Source organism: Crocodylus porosus, unplaced genomic scaffold, assembly GCF_001723895.1.
Source record: "Crocodylus porosus isolate Cpor-Errol unplaced genomic scaffold, CroPor_comp1, whole genome shotgun sequence".
NCBI classification, from domain to species: domain Eukaryota; kingdom Metazoa; phylum Chordata; order Crocodylia; family Crocodylidae; genus Crocodylus; species Crocodylus porosus.
This window is the reverse complement of record NW_017728906.1, coordinates 25,578,834-25,599,369: the sequence shown is the minus strand read 5'-3', so window position 1 is coordinate 25,599,369 and position 20,536 is coordinate 25,578,834. Positions and strand designations below refer to the sequence as shown.

General features: G+C 41.3%; 1 protein-coding gene across 3 annotated transcripts in view; it reads right to left on the bottom strand.

The window, feature by feature from the left end:
• The window catches only part of CHODL (chondrolectin), a 46,345-nt gene that overhangs the window by 1,370 nt on the left and 24,439 nt on the right, over positions 1–20,536 (bottom strand). The window contains exons 2-7 of one of the 3 annotated variants that reach the window (XM_019528763.1): positions 15,974–16,286; positions 13,558–13,715; positions 9,371–9,427; positions 7,952–8,035; positions 3,846–3,948; positions 506–584 (exon numbers count right to left, since the gene is read on the bottom strand). In XM_019528763.1, the coding sequence (XP_019384308.1) occupies positions 506–584; positions 3,846–3,948; positions 7,952–8,035; positions 9,371–9,427; positions 13,558–13,715; positions 15,974–16,286 (794 nt within the window). The remainder of the gene's footprint in view (positions 1–505; positions 585–3,845; positions 3,949–7,951; positions 8,036–9,370; positions 9,428–13,557; positions 13,716–15,973; positions 16,287–20,536) is intronic. The other 2 variants (XM_019528762.1, XM_019528764.1) reach the window with 2 other exon arrangements.

Here is a 20,536-nt window from a genome sequence, read left to right as displayed (position 1 = left end):
GACTCCCTCCAGACTCTTTGAACTTACCTCTGAAGTCCTGCAAGGTAATGAAAAATGGGCCGATCCAGAGAACACTGAGCCATTTAAAAGACTGACAGATTTAAATGGTCTTTGGATCAAGCCCCAGATCTACCAAATGAGCCACTGGATCAAAGAAGAACTGTGTCTTGTAGAAGAACTGCATGTTGTTCATTATTGCCTTTTCCCAGTTCTACACTCATGAATCAGGCCCGTTTTCTGCATTCATGTCTGAAGTGCCTTGAGTGAACAATCATCTAACCAATATCAAAAAAAGATGTATGTCTTAAAACAAGACTAAGTACCAAGAATCAGATCCTCAGTGGTGGTAAGCACCATATCTTCAGTTATGCTATGGTGATTCTTACCAGCTGAAGTTCTGGCTCTGGAAAGATAGGCAAGTAAAATGGCAATAAATATTTTGAGGACATTGTGTTTTATTGTTTTTTTGACTGTGAAATACAATCATAGAAACTAAGAAATATACCAGGTTGGAATTTAAACTTTCTGCAAGACATTCAGATGATAATGGAGATGGGTCTTTGAAGCAGTTTCTCCTTGCTCCCCTGGAAGAAAGGAAAGGGAGAGCATCTAAGCATGAATGAGCTGACTGTTGCTACTAATTGCAGGGGATCTGCTTTGCTTCACTTCACTACCACCTTTTAACACACTAAGCTAGCCAAAACTGTGTGCAACTTCCTAGACTTTCCAAAGGGCTCTGCTTGCCCTTTGTCTGTAGCGTCACAACGAACTAACTTTACAGAGGAAAAATCCCGAATACAGATTCGTTTACACTTATTTTTCACTTCTATTTCCAGTTCCTTGAGGTTTGCCCTTTCAGAATCTTGGAAAGTGAAAATGCCTTTTCATGGATGAATTACAAGACCCTGCCTTAGACCCACTGAAGTCAGTGTGACACTCTCCATTGACATCAATGAGCTTATGGATCCTGTTCTTGCTTTTTTGAATGGAATAGCTATAAATCACTGCTTTCAGTTCAGACTGCCCTTTGGTTGTTTGGGATTGTGAAAGCACCATCAGAGAACCATGTTAGGAAGCACTGGAATGAAGGATACCTTGAGTGCTCACATGAGTATCCCTCCAAACAAATGTAATATAGCTGCCATACATGACACAGGCCAGCAAATGATCTTAAGTCAGCACATATATTCAAATGTACCCAGTGTCACACTAAGGCAGCTACCTCACATTCATTTCAGGGCACAGAAGGAACAGCCTAGTGAAGCTTGCATTGCTGCAGCTGTCCTTTGATCATATAAACATGCCCTTGGATTGCCTGCCCATGCTCATATTTTCTTTTTTTACGAAGTGCCTAAATATACTAAACACAAAGTGCCACAATACTTAACAGAAGTCTAGTATCCTATTGCTTCAGTCTCCTAATGCCTACTCAAAAATGCTGATAGAGCTGGTCAGAAATGTTTCTGTCATAACAGTGTGCCATCAGGAAACAGAGTTTTAGTTAGATCAATTAATTTTAGCAAAATGTATCAATTTTGAAAAAACCCCAACAAAAACAAATTTTCCCCAAATGAAAATCTTTTTGGAAAGTTTATAAAAACAGCTTATAAAAAATGCAAAACTTTATTTTAAAAATTATAGTTCCATTAATTGTTATTTTTTAATTTTTATAATACTTATAACATTTTTCATTATTTACTGATGTGTCAGTAGAAGTAAAAATGCATAGTTTAACATCTCATATCATGCATAATGGCAGGTAAAAATATACTTTTTGTTTTAAAAAGCGTGCAATTGTTATTTGGTATGCATTGAAACATTTGGTACATATTGAAACACATTGAAACTTTTTTCTGTATCAAAACATCCAGTTTCTATTTGAAACTACTAGTATGAAAAAGTTTGTCACTGCAATAAAAAATGGTACGTTATAATGTGCATCTCCTATGGACCCAGTACTGAGCTCTGGGACACAGTAATGATTCTGACCAAAAGCTAACCCTGGCAGTACCCTCACTAAAGAGCTATCAAGATCCATAGAAACCAGCCTGATATTACTTGTCAATCAAAATGCAGGAAATTCAGAGGAGTAATGTGCCTTAAATGACTTGGAGCGCTAAGGAGTTTTAGTTTGCTGGCCCTACAGCTGCGGAGTGAAGCACGGGGCTCCAGGCAGCTTGGTGGCTCTGCAGGAAGCCCTGCAGCAGCCAGGGAAGGCAGGCTCCACCCCAAAAAAAGTGACAAGCCTGACCTTCCCCCTGCCTGGAACTTGCCTGCATGCATGAGCTGCGCGGGGGCCCAGTGCTTCCCTCCACAGCTGCAGAGCCCCCCAGGACTGCCTGAGGTGGGTGCCTGGCGGGGGGGGGGAGGACCACTGCTGCTGCAATGGAGGGAAGCACCAGGCCCGCCCCACAGCCCAAGGACCGCCCACCCACTGCCAGCTCTCCTTCCCCTCCCCACTGCCAGACAGGCAGGTAAGTCAGTATGTGCGTGACACGGGGTTTAAAGGGCCCTAAACTGAAGTGGTGTTTTTAAAAACCACTCCTTCAATTTAGGGCCCCTGTTTCATTTACACACACCAAGTACACCACAGTAACCTGATACAATACAAACAAAACCCCACCCTAGGGGACTGCACATTTCTAGTGGTCACCTACCCATTCCACATTTGGATCATTAAGAAGAATCATCAAACAATTATAGCCTATACTCAAGAGAGATCAGACTTTCAGGGACATATTCTCAGGCTTTCCTCTCCCCCGCTGCTCCCTTTCTTCTTCCCCCTCCCCCCGCTCCCCATTCTCTTCCGCTCCCCACTCCTAGCTTTCAAACAATCCCCTAACCTTGCCCAACACATCAGAACAAGCTCCCTATTGGTCAACAGACACAAAATGGGATGCAGCCTTGCCTTAATAATAAAGGCAAAACCTGTTTACAGACTTCCACTGCTACAACAATCAGCTCCCTGATGAACCCATCAGAATCCAAGAATCCTATACATCCCTATCCCAAAATGCCAGACATCTCATCCAGTGTACCAAACTCCCTCATGGAAATGATGTGGGTGAAGCTAGATTGCAACTATGTACCAGAATGAAATATAACAGGAGAATAATTAAGGACAGAGACACACAAGCATGCAAGAGAACACTTTTCATAGAACAGCCACTCACTTTCTTAACCTCACTATTCTTGTGCTCAAAGGAAATTAAAAAAAAAAACACATTCAAAAGCTGGGCAAATATTCATAAGCTGGCTACACAATAAGAATTAAACACTGAATGCAGATATTGACTTAATGGCTCACTATAATCTACATTATTTCAGCAATTCTTTCTTCATACCACAGGTGATAACTATCCTCTTCTGTTTTGAACAGACTTGACCATTTACTAATCAAGCTATCTTTTCTTGTCTCCTAGCTACTCATGGGTATTACTCGTGGGAGTCCTTAAGCATGTTCCATGTCAGTGAAGTCCCCATCACTACTCCCTAAAGCACAACTACCACATAGATGGTCATAAGGAAGGTGAAAGGGCTGACTAAGTCAACATGCTGCAGTGGCAAGAAAGAAGTCTCCCACTTAGAAGCAGCAGAATTCACCATTGTAGTATAATTTAAAGGATCTGCCAATCTATACTAGGACAGAGCATTCCCATAGCTGAAAAGCCATGGACATGACTATGTAGCTAATTGAGGTGTGTGCAAATTGCTTGGGTTTTATGGGATGACATGATTGCACATTTTGAGGGGGAAGAGGCAGGGATGTAAGTGTTCAATGGAAATAGCTTGCTAATGGAAACATGAATTCAACAGAAACTACTGTTTTATACCAGTGATTTTACCTTTTATGTAGCATCTGGAAACAGCAAGTCCCAAAAGCCACTAATATCAATAGCAGCAGTGGTATAGTTGGTATAACAACATAAATTAGATTTGGAATTAAACCTAAAAGGAAAAAAAATGTATTTAATTAATGCTTACTGTATTGAAATATGCTATCTCCTCACATTAAAAGAGTTGGGGTAAAAAAACCCCTACAAATAGCTCATCTCAATCAAAAGAATATGCACATATACATGGTCCAATCTTACACTCCTTTTACAGAAACACCTCTTACTAATTTTAAAGAAAGTTCAGAATGTACCATGAATATAAGAATAAGCCCCCCAATACTGTTTGAAAAATGTCAAAATATACTAATAATATAGTTGCCCTTGTGTATCAAGTCATAATGACTTCTAACTGCTTGTTTTGTGACCAAAAATAAAACTAGTTAACAGCAAGTTTCACTAACCACTTTGCTTACAATGAAGATAAAGTACATACTAACTGAACAGTATGGGTTAGATTGTCACATAAAAGCTAACCTGTAGCTTTCTGACTTCTTTCTCAGTCATGAAGGTTGTAAGAGTGCAAGTCTCTTTGGGTGCATACAAGCATTACATTTATAGTGGTTCAATCGTTTCTAGTCTGATAGAAACATTTGGTATACAAGCATTCACAACACAATCTGGTCTAAAAATTTCCGGTGCGGTGTAAAGATAGACCACATCCGATGAGGTCAAACTCTAGAATAATATGGGTTAAACATGTTTAATCAACACGTGTACTGACAGAAGTTCCATAACTGTCCTCTAGCATCCAGCCTGCATCACCCTACTCCACCCTCTCCTCCCCTCCAAAGACATGCTGTGACTTGGCCAGACTCAAGTGCCCACTCCCCAGACTGCATTCCCCATGTTTCTTTTCTGCTTTTCTTGCTGCCCCATCCCCTCAAGGATCAGTGTGTGAGGGGAGCAAGGGTAATGTTCTTGGTCTGGGGAACAGGTTAGGAGCTCTTACCCCCAGAGGGGAGCAGCAGGTGCCAGTTTTTACATGCTGCACAGGGAGGAAAAGCTCCCTGTGGCAGGCTGTAGCAGATTGCAGGGCCAGAGGCTCCAGCCTAGCTGCAAGTGGTAAGGCTAACTGCAGGCTGCTCAGAAGGACTGGGCCAGCTAAGGGAGATAATTATTAGTCAGGTCACAGGAGGTAAAAGGTTCCAGCAGGACATGAGGGGGAGTGAAGCCAGGGAGTCAGACAGAAAGTGAGCAAGAGTAACCTGGTCTGCCAGATCAAGGACTTTCAGGGCCTGAGAAGAGACCCAGGGGATGCAAGACTGGGAACATAGGTCACAACCTCAGAGGGAAGACTTCAGCAAGGAAGGAGCAGCAGTAAACCAGAGACACCTTCTCAGGGGCTGAAGAAGATTCAGCCCTGTGAGCTACCCCATAATGGACTGTGTTTAGGTTGGATGTTGAGAACTAACTGATATAGGAGGGTGCTTGTGTGACTGGTGTGCCCTGGGAATATGGACTGTATCGTGTTTGAGCTAGGAAAAGCCCTGAAACCTACTACACTCCCCACCCCCTGTCCCTCAGGGCTTGAGAGCCCTGATCTCCAGCAATGGCAGCAAGACTTCCCATGACAACAGCCCCAGCAGCTCCATGAGCAAAAAACCTCTGGCTGTGGTGGCAGGGGCACAACCTCAGGATTGTTAGGGGCAAAGCCGTCCTACCACAGCAAGAGTCCCAGCTGCAAAGACTGCAGTCTGACAGGCTGATAGCTGTGAGGAGGCAGGTGCGGTTCCTTGTGGCCACCAGCCATTCATCAGCCCTGACCTGTTATCTCCACATTTTCACTTCCAGGCAGACTATATAGCCTGCAAAGCACTGTAGGATGCATGCTCTGAGTCCCTGTAGTTTGTCTGTAGAGCAGGAAGCTAGCTAATGAACTCTTGCACAACCAAAAACTGGTAAGGTTTTCAACTTCTTTATCTAAATTGTTTTAACTTCTATTGGTTTATTTGAATGCTTGTATGCATCCTCAAGTGCCACACCTCTCCGGTCCCTTTCACAGCCTTTCTTGCACTATCACAGGTTAAGGTGTGTGGAGAGCAAGGACTACTTGCCTGACACTGCCTGCAAAGAAAGAAAGGGTGGTAATGCAGGAGTCTTCAATTCTTCCCCACTACTCATTGGTCAGAAAAGCTGATGGGTCCATCTCCTATGAGAAGTATTCTGAACAGATCCTATACTTCTGCAACATTTCTACTGTAGACCTATTTTATATTGGCATAGCTGTGCTTTGTATCAGTATAGCAAAACTACTTCCCAAAGTAGCAGAACTACCTCCCATGAGAAGCTCTGTTTACTGGTATAACTACATGTACAATCTGGCCGCTGCCAGCACAGCTGTCAGTTTGATCGCTTCTCGTAACTCTATTAACTTACATAGCTCTGTTGGCAGAAGAATACATTGTAGACTTGATCTAAGTCTGTTCACTGCAGAGATATAACAGAATACTGGAGTGCCCTGGGCAGCACACAGGGCAGTGTCAGCCTCTGGGCTGCCAGCACTGCAGCTGTTGCATTTTCTTGCTCTTGCTCAAGGCCAGGCCACATGTCATGGATTTTCCTCCTTCATTATGCTCCCCCATTATGCAAAACTGTGTTACTCCTTACTTAGATAGACTATAGTGTTACAGTCTCTCCCTAGAGCATTTGAACAAAATACTTCATAAGCGAGTCTTCCCTCTTTGCTATATGTGCATAGCAAGAAAGGTGAGGCCTTAAAAACCAAAATGCTTTTTACGATTTTAAAACAAAGGGGTATTTGGGTTCAGTAAGCAACTATGTTGAGTATAATGTAGCAATTGTCCTTTACACCTGCATTAATATGCTACCATACACTTAGTGTAGTTATAAACTGACCTCTAGATAGCTACAAGCAGTCATCATTGCACTGCTTTGTGTAATGGGACTGGCTTTCAATTTGAGTTGAGAACTGGAATAATATTTTTCAATTCCTTGTTGTTTTTGTTAGCACACGCAATATAAGGACCTGTAGTTCTCTGAATTTAATGTGGATCTTAAATCTTAACGTGGATACTATGCTTTTCATGAATTAAGGGTTTTTTAAAGTATGTTTTCACTTAAAGAACAAATGTAACTATTTGTATTAATTATAACTTTACTTTCATATATTGTAGCACAAGTGCTAACAGGAGACTTTTTGCATGTTATGATTTTTAACAAGTAGCAACATAACTTTACTATTTCACTATAGAAGTCTCAGCGTATTTATTTATCTGAGGCTACTTCTAGATAATGTTGCTAATAGGAGCCATTTGTTTACATGTATGGATATGGGTGTACTGAAGCATCCTTATAATCCTTGCTTGTCTCTGATTTTTTTTTTTCAGTACTAGTTTTCTGCTACTCAAGCTTATTAGCATTTGTTTATATATTCCAAAAGAAGCACAGAAAGTGTAACATTTTAAAAGTAAAAAGTTGCTCTTAAATGACAACTACAAGGTTTTTCTGACCCATATAAAAGTTGCCTCTGAAATGGAATATGTGGTGGCCTTCACATCTAGGAAACTGGTTCAAATCCAATCATGGAGGACACTAACTGAAAGTTATTACCGTCTCTTCAGCTATCCAATTTTCTAATGGCCAAAATGCTGCAAGATGATCAGCTGTTCTTGTTAGATCTGAAGTGCCTTCAATGCCTACTGAAGTCAATGAGAAGTCAGAATCTTTCAAGAACTGATTGGAACCATGCAGAAAATTGGAGAATAAATTAAATGAGATTGGAAGATCTGCTTGCTGTATCCCCTATCTCAAAAACAAGCACTGGTACTTTGCTGGGCAGTCCTAGGTCCTGTTCACCCCCAAAAAATCTATTTGGATTGGGTCTGGGTCATGTGAAGTTTGCTGCATTAGTGGCCATTCTGCAGAAAACGGATCATTTAATTTCCCCCAAATTATCTAATCTGGCACCTTTCCTAAGCACAAATATGTTGTTATTAAAAGAGAATACACGTGCATTAGAACCTGTATGTCTAATTCTAACTTCCTGTGCCTGCTGATTAGTATTGTAGCTGAAACTTTAAAGCCATATAAATTACCTGTTTCAGTAACAACAACATGATAGTGATCTTCTGGTTTGCTTGCATCGGAAGGGCTTCCTGACGTCACTGGTGGAAAAACCTCTGAAAAAATGAGTTAAATGTTTTGGACAAACAGTAACGGTACAAAGTGGTGGTGTTCTATGAAACCCACATTTGTGGCACTTTTACAATAGTTCAGATTTGATAATGAATTGGTTTGGAGACAAAATAAATTGTTAGAAATGATTTGATTATGGTTTCTTACTGTAATATTGGGATTGCATCTGAAATATGAATTATAAGCAGCAGCATTTTTTTTTTTTATTTATATCAATACATTTGCAACTATACTTACAAATATTTCTCTCTTCAGAATTCTTTGTTCATGTCCCAGGGGTAACAAAACTCTGTTCATTTCATATATGTAACTTTCTGGAACTTGTAAAGAAACTTTAAGGGCCTTGCTGCACATTAATTTTAGGCAGCTCCTGGAGGTCTTAACCCCTGGATTGTCTGCACATTAACACCTGAAACTACTTTTAAGCACACTCTGATCTGTGTTACCCAGTTAGTGCTCCATTAATATGAGGCAACTCCCCACAGATAAGCCACCGCAGTTACAGTCCTCCAGAATTCCAGGATGTCTCTCCCCTCCCCCCCCACAACCTGTTTTGTGTAAGCAAATTTTTCCGCCCCTCCCCCAGAACTCTACTGTGCAGGGGGGCACTTCTGGCACCAAGACAACTCCCCCTTCCCCATCCAAACAGCCTGCAGAACACCTGCCGACTAGCCAGACTGCAGGACATGGACAGGTCCAGAGTGGAATCTAAGGTGGGAGGGGGAGGCGGGAACAGAGTAGGGGACTGGATCAGGTCCCCATAAACTGGGGCCTCCTTCCCAAGGCAGGGGCAGTAGCTTTCTCAAAAGCACCATCCTTTACCACTTCCCACCTCCTGACCATCCTAGGATGCACAACCAGCACCTTACATACCTCAATACTAATCCCAATTTATTAAAACATGAAACCTTCTTTAATTTACTTCTTCTTTATTGATTTTTTTTTTTAAACTGTTTTTATTTTATTCTTCAATGGCTTTCTTCATTTCACCACCCTTCCCCTACCCCCACTTTCTTTCCACCTCCCATTTTGTTACCACCTCTCAGCTTCATGTTCCTACCCTCTACCTTCCAACCCATCCCTTGCACCTCCACCTAGAGCAGTGATAGAAGCCTGTCCTGGCTTATCAGCCCCCTAGTGGCAAGTTACAGCTGTGCAGGTGGGGGGCAGTAAGAGAAGGTTATTTACATTAAGGTGCAACTGCTCTAAACTCAAGCTAGTGCTAACACACCAATCAACATTTGAGTAGCTCAAAGTGTAATGTGTAAGAATGCCCTAAGATTATACCTCTACCATTGCAAAATTTGAAAGTTTCTTACCATAATCTGGTTCTGCTCTGTCTCCTAATTCTTTCTCTAGGACATAATCTGTTAAATCAATAGTTTAATAATAAAAGAGAGAAAATGATCAAACAGATTTTTGGTATGGTTTTGTAGGTAGTACCATAGAATAGCATATACCCATGGTAATTAAAAAAAACCCATACAAACAAGTTATTGCAGACTCCTTCTATCTGATATCTATATTTGATAAGCACTCTTTTTTAGTGATCTTTGACTATTAAAGTTAGTATCACTCTACTTCTAGTTTTCTATTAAATGTAGATAGACAGTAGCATTGTAGCCTAGCCCTCAACCAAACTTTTTCTGGTGGAATTTGGCAGTTTACTGTATGGAATTGCAACATTAAACACTTTTTCTGATGCCAAAGATGGACATGGAAGTAGAATATGTATGGTTACCTGAACACCAATTTTATAACATAAGAATACAAATATAAAAACCAGATTGTACCATTACTTTGAAGTCATGAACAGTAATGGTAAAGACAGAGAGCAAGGAAGAAACAAAACCCAGCAGAACAGTAGTAATTGCTTCAGGTATTCTAAGAGAAGTTGGTTGCATTGGGCCATTGGTTAGGGAAAAGTACCAAAAAGCCACACACACAACTGGTACTTGGAGAAGCCTATTTTAGAGAATAGAAGATGGGGGATTCGTTTTTAATTTTATCTGAAAAATCAATCCTATATGAGCTAGTTTGGGAACTAAATGTTCATGCAAGTTCAATATGCTTCCATAGTGAACATAATTCAAACTCGGAGCTAGTGACGTGGCACTCAAGGGACAGAGTTTAGTAATTTGTGATGCAAAAACAAGTTAGAAAGTGGACAAAATAGTCAGTGAAAACACCTACTATAATCATAGAATCTGGCTGTATACAATTCCCTAAAGAAAGTAAGTACTCGATTCACTGCTGGCAAAAATGGATGCAGCTCCATTACAAGTAATTGAGTTGCTCCCACAGCTGCATGCATTTGGTTTCTAGAAAATGGGGTAGGCCTTATGCTCAGAATAAACAAATGATATGGAAAGAAGATGAAAAACAGTATAATTAGATGACAATGCCTAATTCAATATTTAGGGAATAAAAATACAAACTTTTGCATAGATGGAAACATTGTTTCTGCAAGTAACTGAAGTCATAGATTGCACTGCTTGTTGTTGCACTGCTTTTTCTAAGCAATTTGGCATAATTTTGACATCTAATATCTAAACACTAAACGCCACCCATATGTATAACTGTGTTATACCTTAATACATGACCAGTGTGAGAAGAAGTTTAATACATACTTCCCTACTGCCTAACTTTTGACAAACTGGTCCAAATATTTAGAATGACATGGTGCTGCAGAGTTGATGTCAAAAAAAGCTTTGCAAAATGGCCTGATAGCTATATATATATATATATATATATATATATAAAAATATAAAATTTAAAGGGTAATGCTTCCATTAGCTTTTGAGTTTTGGCAGGCAAATGCACATATATAATATGTTCGAGTAGTGTTGCATTCAACAAGCTAAACTACTCTGAAACCCAATACCACTTTGGCAGTAAACTATTAGCTCTTTCTGAAGTGGTGTTTACCTGTGAAGTTCTCTAATTTACCTTCCAAGGAAAAAAAAGTTGTAAATGAACTTTTTATGTTTTCAACCTAAAGAAGAGGTAAGTTATCTGGTGATTAAAGCAAAGGGCTAGGAATTAATAATCCTAGGTTCTACTCTATCAGCTGCAGGTGAAGAGTTCACAGTTAATACTCTTTTAAAAAATTATTTTTGAGGATACACACTATGAATGAAGTGGGAACCATTTTGGTCAAACTTTTATTTTCTCAAGGCAAAACTTGGGTAAATGATGTTGCAACTAGAATAACTGCAAAAATTATTATGTATTCACATTTGTATAATGTTCTGTGGGAAATAATATTTAACAGACTTAAAACCATTGCAAAATGAATTGGCCAGCATTTTCAGGTGGAAGTTCACATGATTACTTTCAAGCCAAGCTAGTTCTCGCTGTCATTGATTTTGTGTGCCTTGCAAAAGTCACTTAGGGTACTATATTTAGTCAAATCCAAAACAAGAGGGGTTTTTTTTTTCCTCCCTTCCCCCCCCCCCCTCCAAACAACATGGGAGAAGATTCAAGTGCCTTGGGGCTGGAGGCTGAACTCCAGCTTCATCCCTAGACTTGGAGCCAAAGCAGGAGCTGAGCCACCTCCGACTCTGGGCCAGAGTAGTTCGTGAAATGAGGGAGGAGGCCTGCATTTCGGGGACCGTGGGGGAGATTGTGGTGGGGTACAAGGGAGCATGCAGGGGAGACCTGCCTATGTAGTTCAAGGGAAGACCACACAGCTTGCCTCTCACTTAAGCCTTTGTCCCCTGCCCTCCACTTACCTCTTGCTTTGCTCCAACTCCAACCTGCAGAGGCCTAGAGTTGCCGCTGCTCCTTCTGTGTGGTCAAGTAGGGCTGAGGCCAGGACAAGGCCACTGCCACTGATGGGCCAAAGGGTGGGAAGTAGGTAGCAGTGGAGAGCATGGGGTGGGGACAGGAAGGAGAGGGAAGGCACAGAAGGCCAAGGAGTGAGGGGGATAGGCAGCAGGAATATGGCACAGGCATAGGGATAGAGCAAATGGCAGGGGCAGAGGGGAAAGCACAGAGGGGCAAATAGCAGGAGGAACAGGAACAGGTGGGGAAAGAAAGGGGCAGGGAGAGCAAAGGGCATGGGGCAGGAAAGGGGCAGGGATCTAGCCTCTCTCCCCCACCACTGCTTTCCCCTCCACAGCTGTGGGGGATGAATTTAAGATGATCTTCCACTAATTTATACAGGGAAAAATTACATTTACTAGTGAACTGCCTGTCAAGAATGATGGGGAGGTGCAGGGAGAGGCATGCCCCGCCATCCCCTCCATGCCCCTCCACCAGCACCTCACAGCTGGTCCCCTATGACAGCACCGCCTCCACCTCCCAGGGCTGGAGGGAATGGCAGGGACAGAGTGGTATGGCAAAACACCGTCATGACAGTGGGGATGGTGGGGACTGGTGAGCAGGATGATGCAGCACTGCCCCCCCGCCCCCTCCATCCCCACTGTCATGGCAGTGCTCCACCATGCCAGTCCGTCCCCCCCATCTCCTCTGTCCCCCCTCCGCTGGGGATGGAAGGGATGGAACTGGTCCAAGGAGCAGGGATTGGGGGTGGGGGGGAGGTGCAAAGCCAGCAGCGCTGACCTCAGGGCGCCTCCCCCCCCCCCATCCCTGCTGTCACGGCGACACTCCGTGTGTGTCTGCACAGAGCATTCTGATTGGTTGTTTCAGTAATCATTGTGATTGGCTGCCAAAACAAACGGCGTGCTCTAAGAGTGTTATGGACAGACAGACACAGACAGATGGACTAAGCCCTTATATATAAAAACTCTTTATGTATAAACTCTAATTTTTGGGGGTGTCACAGATTTGGATAAATATTGTATGTGTGCTTTTAGTTCTCCCATATATAAAGATGCCAATCTCACTTTCTGCCCATATATAAAGCAACTATTATTAAGTGGAGTTATGAACCTAATTGAGGCAAATGCTTGAGATTTGTGGATCAAAAGCACCATGTACAAAGAAAATGTGGCTATAAACAGAACCAAAGAACTGCAATTCTGTACTGTAATTCTTCAGCATAACTGCTAAGAGGATTGACTCTATTAACATCACTAAATTTATATCTAAATAGGTCAAATCTTAAAGCTTTTACACCAGCAAGTATTTTTATAAGGAATGTTTTTTGACCCAGTATTTCACTGCATTATTGCATTTTTACATCAGTATGTAAACTTAGGTACAGGAAAGTCAAGAGAACTAATCACATATTTAACAATTGATAAATCCCCATAACATTTAAGCAAAACAAAAGCTTTGGGACAATTATTTACTTAAACAACATTTCAGCTTACAAAAAATATGCAGTGGATGATCTTCTTAAGGCCATAACTCAGTTTCCAATATTAGTCACACAATTAAGATGGCTTTAGGGGCTCACATGCTAAATATGGCACTATATTAGCAAAGACTGAGTACAGAGCTATATAATGGCAGCAGGTCCTTCAATGGAGGAATGCCAAGACTGTCACTTTTCTGCTAACAAGCAGCACCTGTGAAATTTGGCTTCAGTTCTACCTACCTGGACCATACTTGCAGATATAATTGTGCTTCATGTTGCATCGGTCATCATTCCACTGATAAAGATAAAGCCCCCCCAGGCCAGGGTTGGCAGTTGGTTGATGATACATCACAACACAAGCTTCACTTCCACAGGAAGGCTCATCTGTGTACCAATTTCTAGAAGTGAATACACATAACAATGTTCAAATCTTGCAGGTAAATGGCACAAGTAAATGGATATAGACAGAAGTAGCAATTGTATCAATATCAAATGATAGCAGTATAAGTTGTTATATTGGTATAACAACTAGTATACAATGTAACCATTACAACATAATCGTTATGTTTGCATGGTTTTGTAGTGATCCTAGTTCTGTAGTGATACACGTGTAGTAAAATGGTTCCAAGTTTCATCCCATTTCATTCAGGATTAGTGTTACAGTGATTAAGATAGTCTTGTACTGTATTGTTACAGGTTAATGCAGATCTAATAGTTGCATCATAACAACTGATGCTGGCTCCCAAGTGGCAGCTCCTGCCCCGCTTTAACATAGTTATAAGATAAATTTGTCTATACTATCATTCATATGTATGGAGAAATGCCATCACCTAGTACAGGCTGCAAGTAACTTAAAAAAATCTTTGATCCCTGAACTGTAGGTCAAGGAACATCTGAGTAGAAGTGACCTCCCTCCACAATACTACTTGCTTTCTCCACCCTTCTTCTCTTACCAAACATGGTTTGGGTTATAAAGGGAGAGTCATTGTGAACAGTCTGCAATTACTTACTCTCCTGTTAATCTTCTGGTTTGGAAGGCCAGAATTTTTTTGCCACTTCCAACCCTAACCTTACTCTAATCTAGCTCCACAAGGGTGGAAACCTGTGGAGGCCTTACAAAAGAGTTTCTGTGAGACTCCACTGAAAATACAAACAGCCACAGAGGCAGTGCCTCATTCTTCTGTCACCAACTGGGCGGGGGCGGTCATGGGGAGTCTTGCTTGATTTCCTGAATTTGTTTTATTGATACGTGTGCAGTCTCTATATATAGGTATCATCAGCCTTACTGTTTTTATATCTATATAACATTGTGGTATTTGACATAAATGTAATATTAATATATCTTGATATTATAGCTAAAACTGTTTGTTTGTTTTTGTAAGGCAATGATTAACTTGAGTGGTCCTTACCTATTCACCCTTAGAAGAGGTAATCACTGAGAATTGACATTTGAAAGGGGTTTATTAATTCATCACCCCCTTCCCCGCCAGTACATGTGCTCTAAGGTACAGTAGCCAGATTATGACCAGAAATTTTAAAAGGACAAACTCGGGCATGAAGTAACACTGTGAAATAGGAAGAACACTTTTCAGTGAAGAAAGACATACTGTGTATTTGATTAGCAAGTCTCCATGTCTGAAAGGATGCACATATTCTCCTGGTTTTGAGACTAGGGAAATCTTGTAGTTGAAAAATATACATTTTTCAGGAGCAGGGAATTACTAGAGTAGAACCTCCTTACAACCCAATGGGTGATGTATGCGAATAGCCAGAGAGGAAAATGTACCTGCTTAAAGAGCATGGCTTTTCTTTAGTCTCCACAGGTACAGGGGAGGATGAAGTCCCTCAGCCCTGAGGCTAAGTAAAGAAGCTGACAGGAGAACTTGCAGGAGGCCCAGATAGAAAGGTCAGAGGCAGGTTCTCCTTCTTAACCTGTTAAAGCTGGTTAGGGTCTCTGGTTGGTTTTAAGGTTCAGGGTGAGAATGGGTTATTGTTCTAATGTTTTCTTTTGGCTGTTTATTCTCATATTTTTGTCTGTACCTCAACCATATGCTTACAAATTTATTTTGCTTTTTCCATGTTTTTCATAATAAATCTTTCTGTTATCTTCTTACCAACCACTTGTTGTCAGGGATGGTTGTGATTCCAGAATATTTAATCATACACTCCAAAAATAGCAATTTCCTTTTCCGTAGAATGGGCAAACCTGTATGACCAGACAAGGATATGATCCTGCTGGCTGGCAAAATGCCATCTTTAAGTGTTGGCAAGACACAAGTGAAACAGACAGGTAGGGCTGAGGCACCACAGGACAAGGAGCTGGCCTCTGACACTTCATTTGGTTCTCAGTGGCCAAGCAGCCAATGGCAAGGAAGGGATTGGGACAGAAGGACACTCCAAAGGTGTGAAAGCATTCCAGAACTGTCTCTCAAAGGCATACCTAGGCTGCATCTGGGGATGGAGTACATCACACCTTCCACAACTCCAAATCCAAATCTGTTAATGTAAGTTCATTTTGGCTGACACAATGCCTGAGACATGGTTTTTGGACAACATGTCTTTCTACTTCTGCTTAAAAATCATTCATCCCAGTGGGTACTTCACATTGCATTTCCCTCTATAATGCCTTCACAAGAGGCAGATAAAACAGACTTACCTGAATGGTGAAGTGCTTCCATCAGCCCATTGGTAGAGGTCAGGGCAAGCATTTGATGTAGCTTGCCCCTCTCCACTTCTCCACAGTCCAATCCAAAAATCACCATCAGAAATTCCAGAGCCTGACTTAGTGAGATTTTGTAATAAGTTTTCTATTAGTTTCTGTTCCACTTCACTTTCCAGGCTCAGAAGAGCTCCACCATCAATTTTACAGGCTTGACGGGCCTCCTGAAAGCCCACTCGTCTAGACACATCCTGGAAATACGCTATCTTGTAACAGGGATTCTTGAAATCACCATAACACACCTTTTGACCTAAAAAATATATGTATATGATTGTTAAGAGAATACAATGCACATCATTTCTAACATACAATTCAGCATAATTGCAGTGACAAAGAAAATGAACATTTTTTCTTCTAGCCACTGAATAGAAGTAATCATTTGTACTGGGAGAGTTGATGTTTTAATACAGCAGGTCTCCTATCCATCTACTGGGGTAGTATGGCCCAGTCCTACAAACCCTTGGCAGATAAAACTGCCAACAAAGTCACTGAGTGGACCCACTAACACCTTTGCAGTTTTTTTTTTTTTTCTTCCTCTGCTTAAGGATTGTAAAATGGGAGGCTTTTCTTTTAAAGATGTTTCTAAAACCTATTTTATAGAAGGAGAGTTCTATTTCCATTAAGGTCAGAAACATAAACCCATTCCACTTTAACTTCAATGGAAACAGAATCAGGCTCTAAATTTTCATAAGCAAAAGGCAGATAAGTTTCTTGGTTTTGTTATCTAACACTGGATTGGATTTCCAAGGAACTGGAAATCCTGGTTCCACACAGTCAGTATAATAAATGGAAACTACAGAGTAGCATACTCAGGTAAACATTCTGAAACTACTTTTAAACAAGTTTTCCCCCATTTAGAGTTGATAAACGGGGCACACATCAGCACAAACATATTAGTACATGCTATTTCATCATATTTTTCCATACACAAAGTTTAACTCTCTACTTTTGTTCTTTTTTGTTTTGTTCAACTATAAGTTCCCTGTGAAACAGAAAGCATCCAGTGGATTTTAATTCTCCTTTTCTGTACACTGCTGTCATTGCATTAAGTTTTACTTAACTCCCATAAACCTAAGTAAAGAATCAGGTCTAATATGATTCCTTTTGTTGCAGGTTGCAACTGTATACAGCATAATTGTTTCTGCCTGCTATTCCTCCCTCGCCCTCTCTACTTATGCTTCTGGGTACAGCAAGGTGAGTTCCCACACTGTTACCACTGTCCCAGCTGCTCCTGCCTTGCTCCAGCAAGGGCTGCAGGGAATGGCTGCAAAGGGAGACGGACGACACTGTATAGCAGCAGTGGTGAGTTTCCCCTTCCTGGACCTACACCCAAACTAGCAGGGAACACCCAGGGGGACTGAGCAGGGAAGGGAAACCCACCTGCTGCCAGCACTATACCCAGCTGAGCCTGGCTCCCTGTGCAGCAGTCCCAGCTGGAGCAGGCAGAAGTAGCTCTGGGATTCCCTCTGTCCCTAGGTTAGCTGGGGACAATAACAGTAGCAGACAGGTCTTCCCTTCCTGTGCTCAGAGGCCTAAGTAGAGAGAGTAAGAGGGAATGTGTCGAGGGGGAAGGTGCTGCTGAGCACAGAAAGGAAGGCAGGGGATGCCAAAAAGGGGGGATTCTTACTTGATTCAGGGTCTTTAAAAACTCCCTGGCTGCTGCTCCCATAGTGTAGCCTGAACTCCAAGGGACCCAGGGATCAGGGCTGCAGGGAGCTGTGAAAAGTGGGGTTTAACAGTGCCATTGCACTCCTTCCAGGTCTGGCCCTGTTTTTACCTATTTTCTTTTTAAGAAAAATCTAGAACATTATAAAATCCTACCATCAGACTATATCTTTAAACTGAATTTCAAATTTAGCTAATGTCAGAATTAAAGTTCATTTAATTAAGCCTTGTTTTGCATGTGCAGTATGATATTTTTTAACTGTGTGCACTGCTTTTTACCAAGATTCTTGATTCATTCTGTGTCTGGGATGGGTTGGGGCACAGGGAATAATGCAGCTAGTCATTTGGTTTTTATCCCCGTTGTTCAATGATTGTTCCCTCCTCTAATGCAAAAACCCAATGAATTATGTAGGTCACGAGACTCCCTTTTATAATGAAAAGAAGTATAGGTTACCTAAATATCAAGCTCACCATCTACCTTCTATATAATTACTAAATTCGATTTAAAAGCATTTGTAGACTGATGGAAATTCTCTGCCTAGTAAATTAATCTTCCAATTTTCCAGTCAAATTTTAGGGATGTGTTCTCTTATTTGGGGTGCAAAACTCCTTCTTTCCTCAGTGCATGCATACAATCTACTTTTGAGGTCAGAAGACTCCTGAAGTTGCAATGATTGTGATTATACTAGGCTTCCATTGAAGCCCAGAAATAAATCTGTCTCATCAAGCTACAATAGCCAATATTGGCACATACACAAGATCTTGTGGGGACTGGGTTTTGGAGATGGGTCAACACAGAACATTCAACAGCAGCGGAAAAACATTCTGTAGAGGATATTATTGCTCCCGATGCTACCAACATTTTGTTGAGCCTGATGCTCAGTATCTAATACACCATCTGCTCCACACTGTTTACAGAATTGGTTACAGAATTCTCTGTGCAGAATTGCAAAGGTCTACCTTCTAGATTGAAAAGATTCTAAAGCCCGGTCTACTACACATGCAGTTGTAAAAAAATTATCCAAAAATTTGTGATTCATTAAATCTTTGTAGTTGCAGGTTAGATCACTCTTATATTTGTTTTAAACTTGTTTTGTATCACCTTAGCCAGTACTAGTGTTCACCAGTTCAACTAAAATCAGTTTTTTAAACTGAATTAAGTAAAATCATGCCACCCCTTTATCTAGGAAGTTTCACCTAGTGCCATCCACAGTTGTAGCAAAAGGGATTTGCTCCTTTAAAATAAGTGATAGCTATTTCCAGAATATGGTTCCTATAACACACTGTACAGGAAACTGAACAGCTCTAGGTAGAATTTATTTGGGTCATGGCCCTATCCTAAGCAAGTGTGTGTGTGTGGTGGGGCGGGGGGAGACCAAGATAATGTTAAGATCTTCTGAAAAAGGTTTTGAAGACTTGTTTGTTCAAGCTAATTTAGTTCCTGGTGTTTAAATAGATAGCTGTTTTGAGGGTTTTCTTTTTCTTTTTTACTTCTGAAGCACAGTTTTATCTTATCTGCCTCAGCAGAAGTTGTTCAATGTGTTAATGGAAATCTGGAGTTGTGTATTAATGGCTGGTAAATCAGTTGACATTTTAATGCCCTTTTCTGAACACACTGAGATATCAGCTGCTTGAGGTTCATTTTTAACAGCTTTGTCTCCCTGCTACTTTATCAACTACAAAGCAGAAATTTTCTATCTGTGAAAAAGGGAAAAATGTACCACTACTGTATTGCAGATAAATGAGTAAGAAATGTTCATAGCAAGCTGTTCACATTTATTTCCTACCAAGACCTTTAAAACAGAAAACAACCCATAAATTCATTTATCAGACTTGAAATATAACTTGATTTTTTGCAGTCAAGTCTAATGGAAGGAATAGGGCTATTTTGCAGAGAATGTACTAATCAACAGGAGTAAGAGTAGCAGAATATTAAGGCACAATTATGACCTACATTATGTAAGTGATGCAAGAAGGCATAAGACATCTCTTCCTTCCATCACTGAGCACCTGGGCAGAAAAAGGGCTGGAGAAGGGTCTAATACTACTTAGGATACTAGGTTGGGATCCAACCAATGCATCATAAGAAATGCATGTTGAGTTTTTATTATTTCAAAATATCCTCAAACAAGCTGAGGGTACCACTAGGCAGCATATCTAGTGAGGAGGAGATGAATACAGTTCTTTTGGGAATGTGTTGCCACTGCCCAACCAGCTGTATGAGCCATTCTACTTTAGTTAGACAGTGGTTCAGACCACTTCAGTCTCACCAACCTATAACTATACACATCTAAAAGTAATTTCATAGACATTCAGGCTGGAACGGACCCTGGAGGATCATCGAGTCCAGCCCCCTGCCCAGGGGCAAGAAGTCAGCAGGAATCATAGGATCCCAGCAAGATAAACATCCAAAAGTGTCTTGAAAGTGTTCAAAGTAGGTGCTTGAACCACCTCTGGCAGCAGTCTATTCCAGCCCTTGGGGGCTCAGACAGTAAAGAAGTTCTTCCTTATGTCCAGCCTGAAATGGTTGCAAAGGAGTTTGTGACCATTCGATTTTTCTTCACCCCTTGGGGTGCTCTGGTGAACAGACGTTCCCTCAGATTCTGGTGAAACACCCCTAATAAACTTATTAGGTGGCCATCAGATCGCCCCTCAGCCTGCGCTTTTTCCAGGCTAAAGAGCCCCATAGTTCTCAGCCTCTCATCATAAGGTCTGTTTTCCTAACTTCTGATCATGTGTGTGGTTCTCCTCTGGACTCTCTCAAGCTTCTCCACATCCTTTTTGAATTGTGGGGCCCAAAACTGGATGCAGTACTCCAGCTGCGGCCTCACCAAG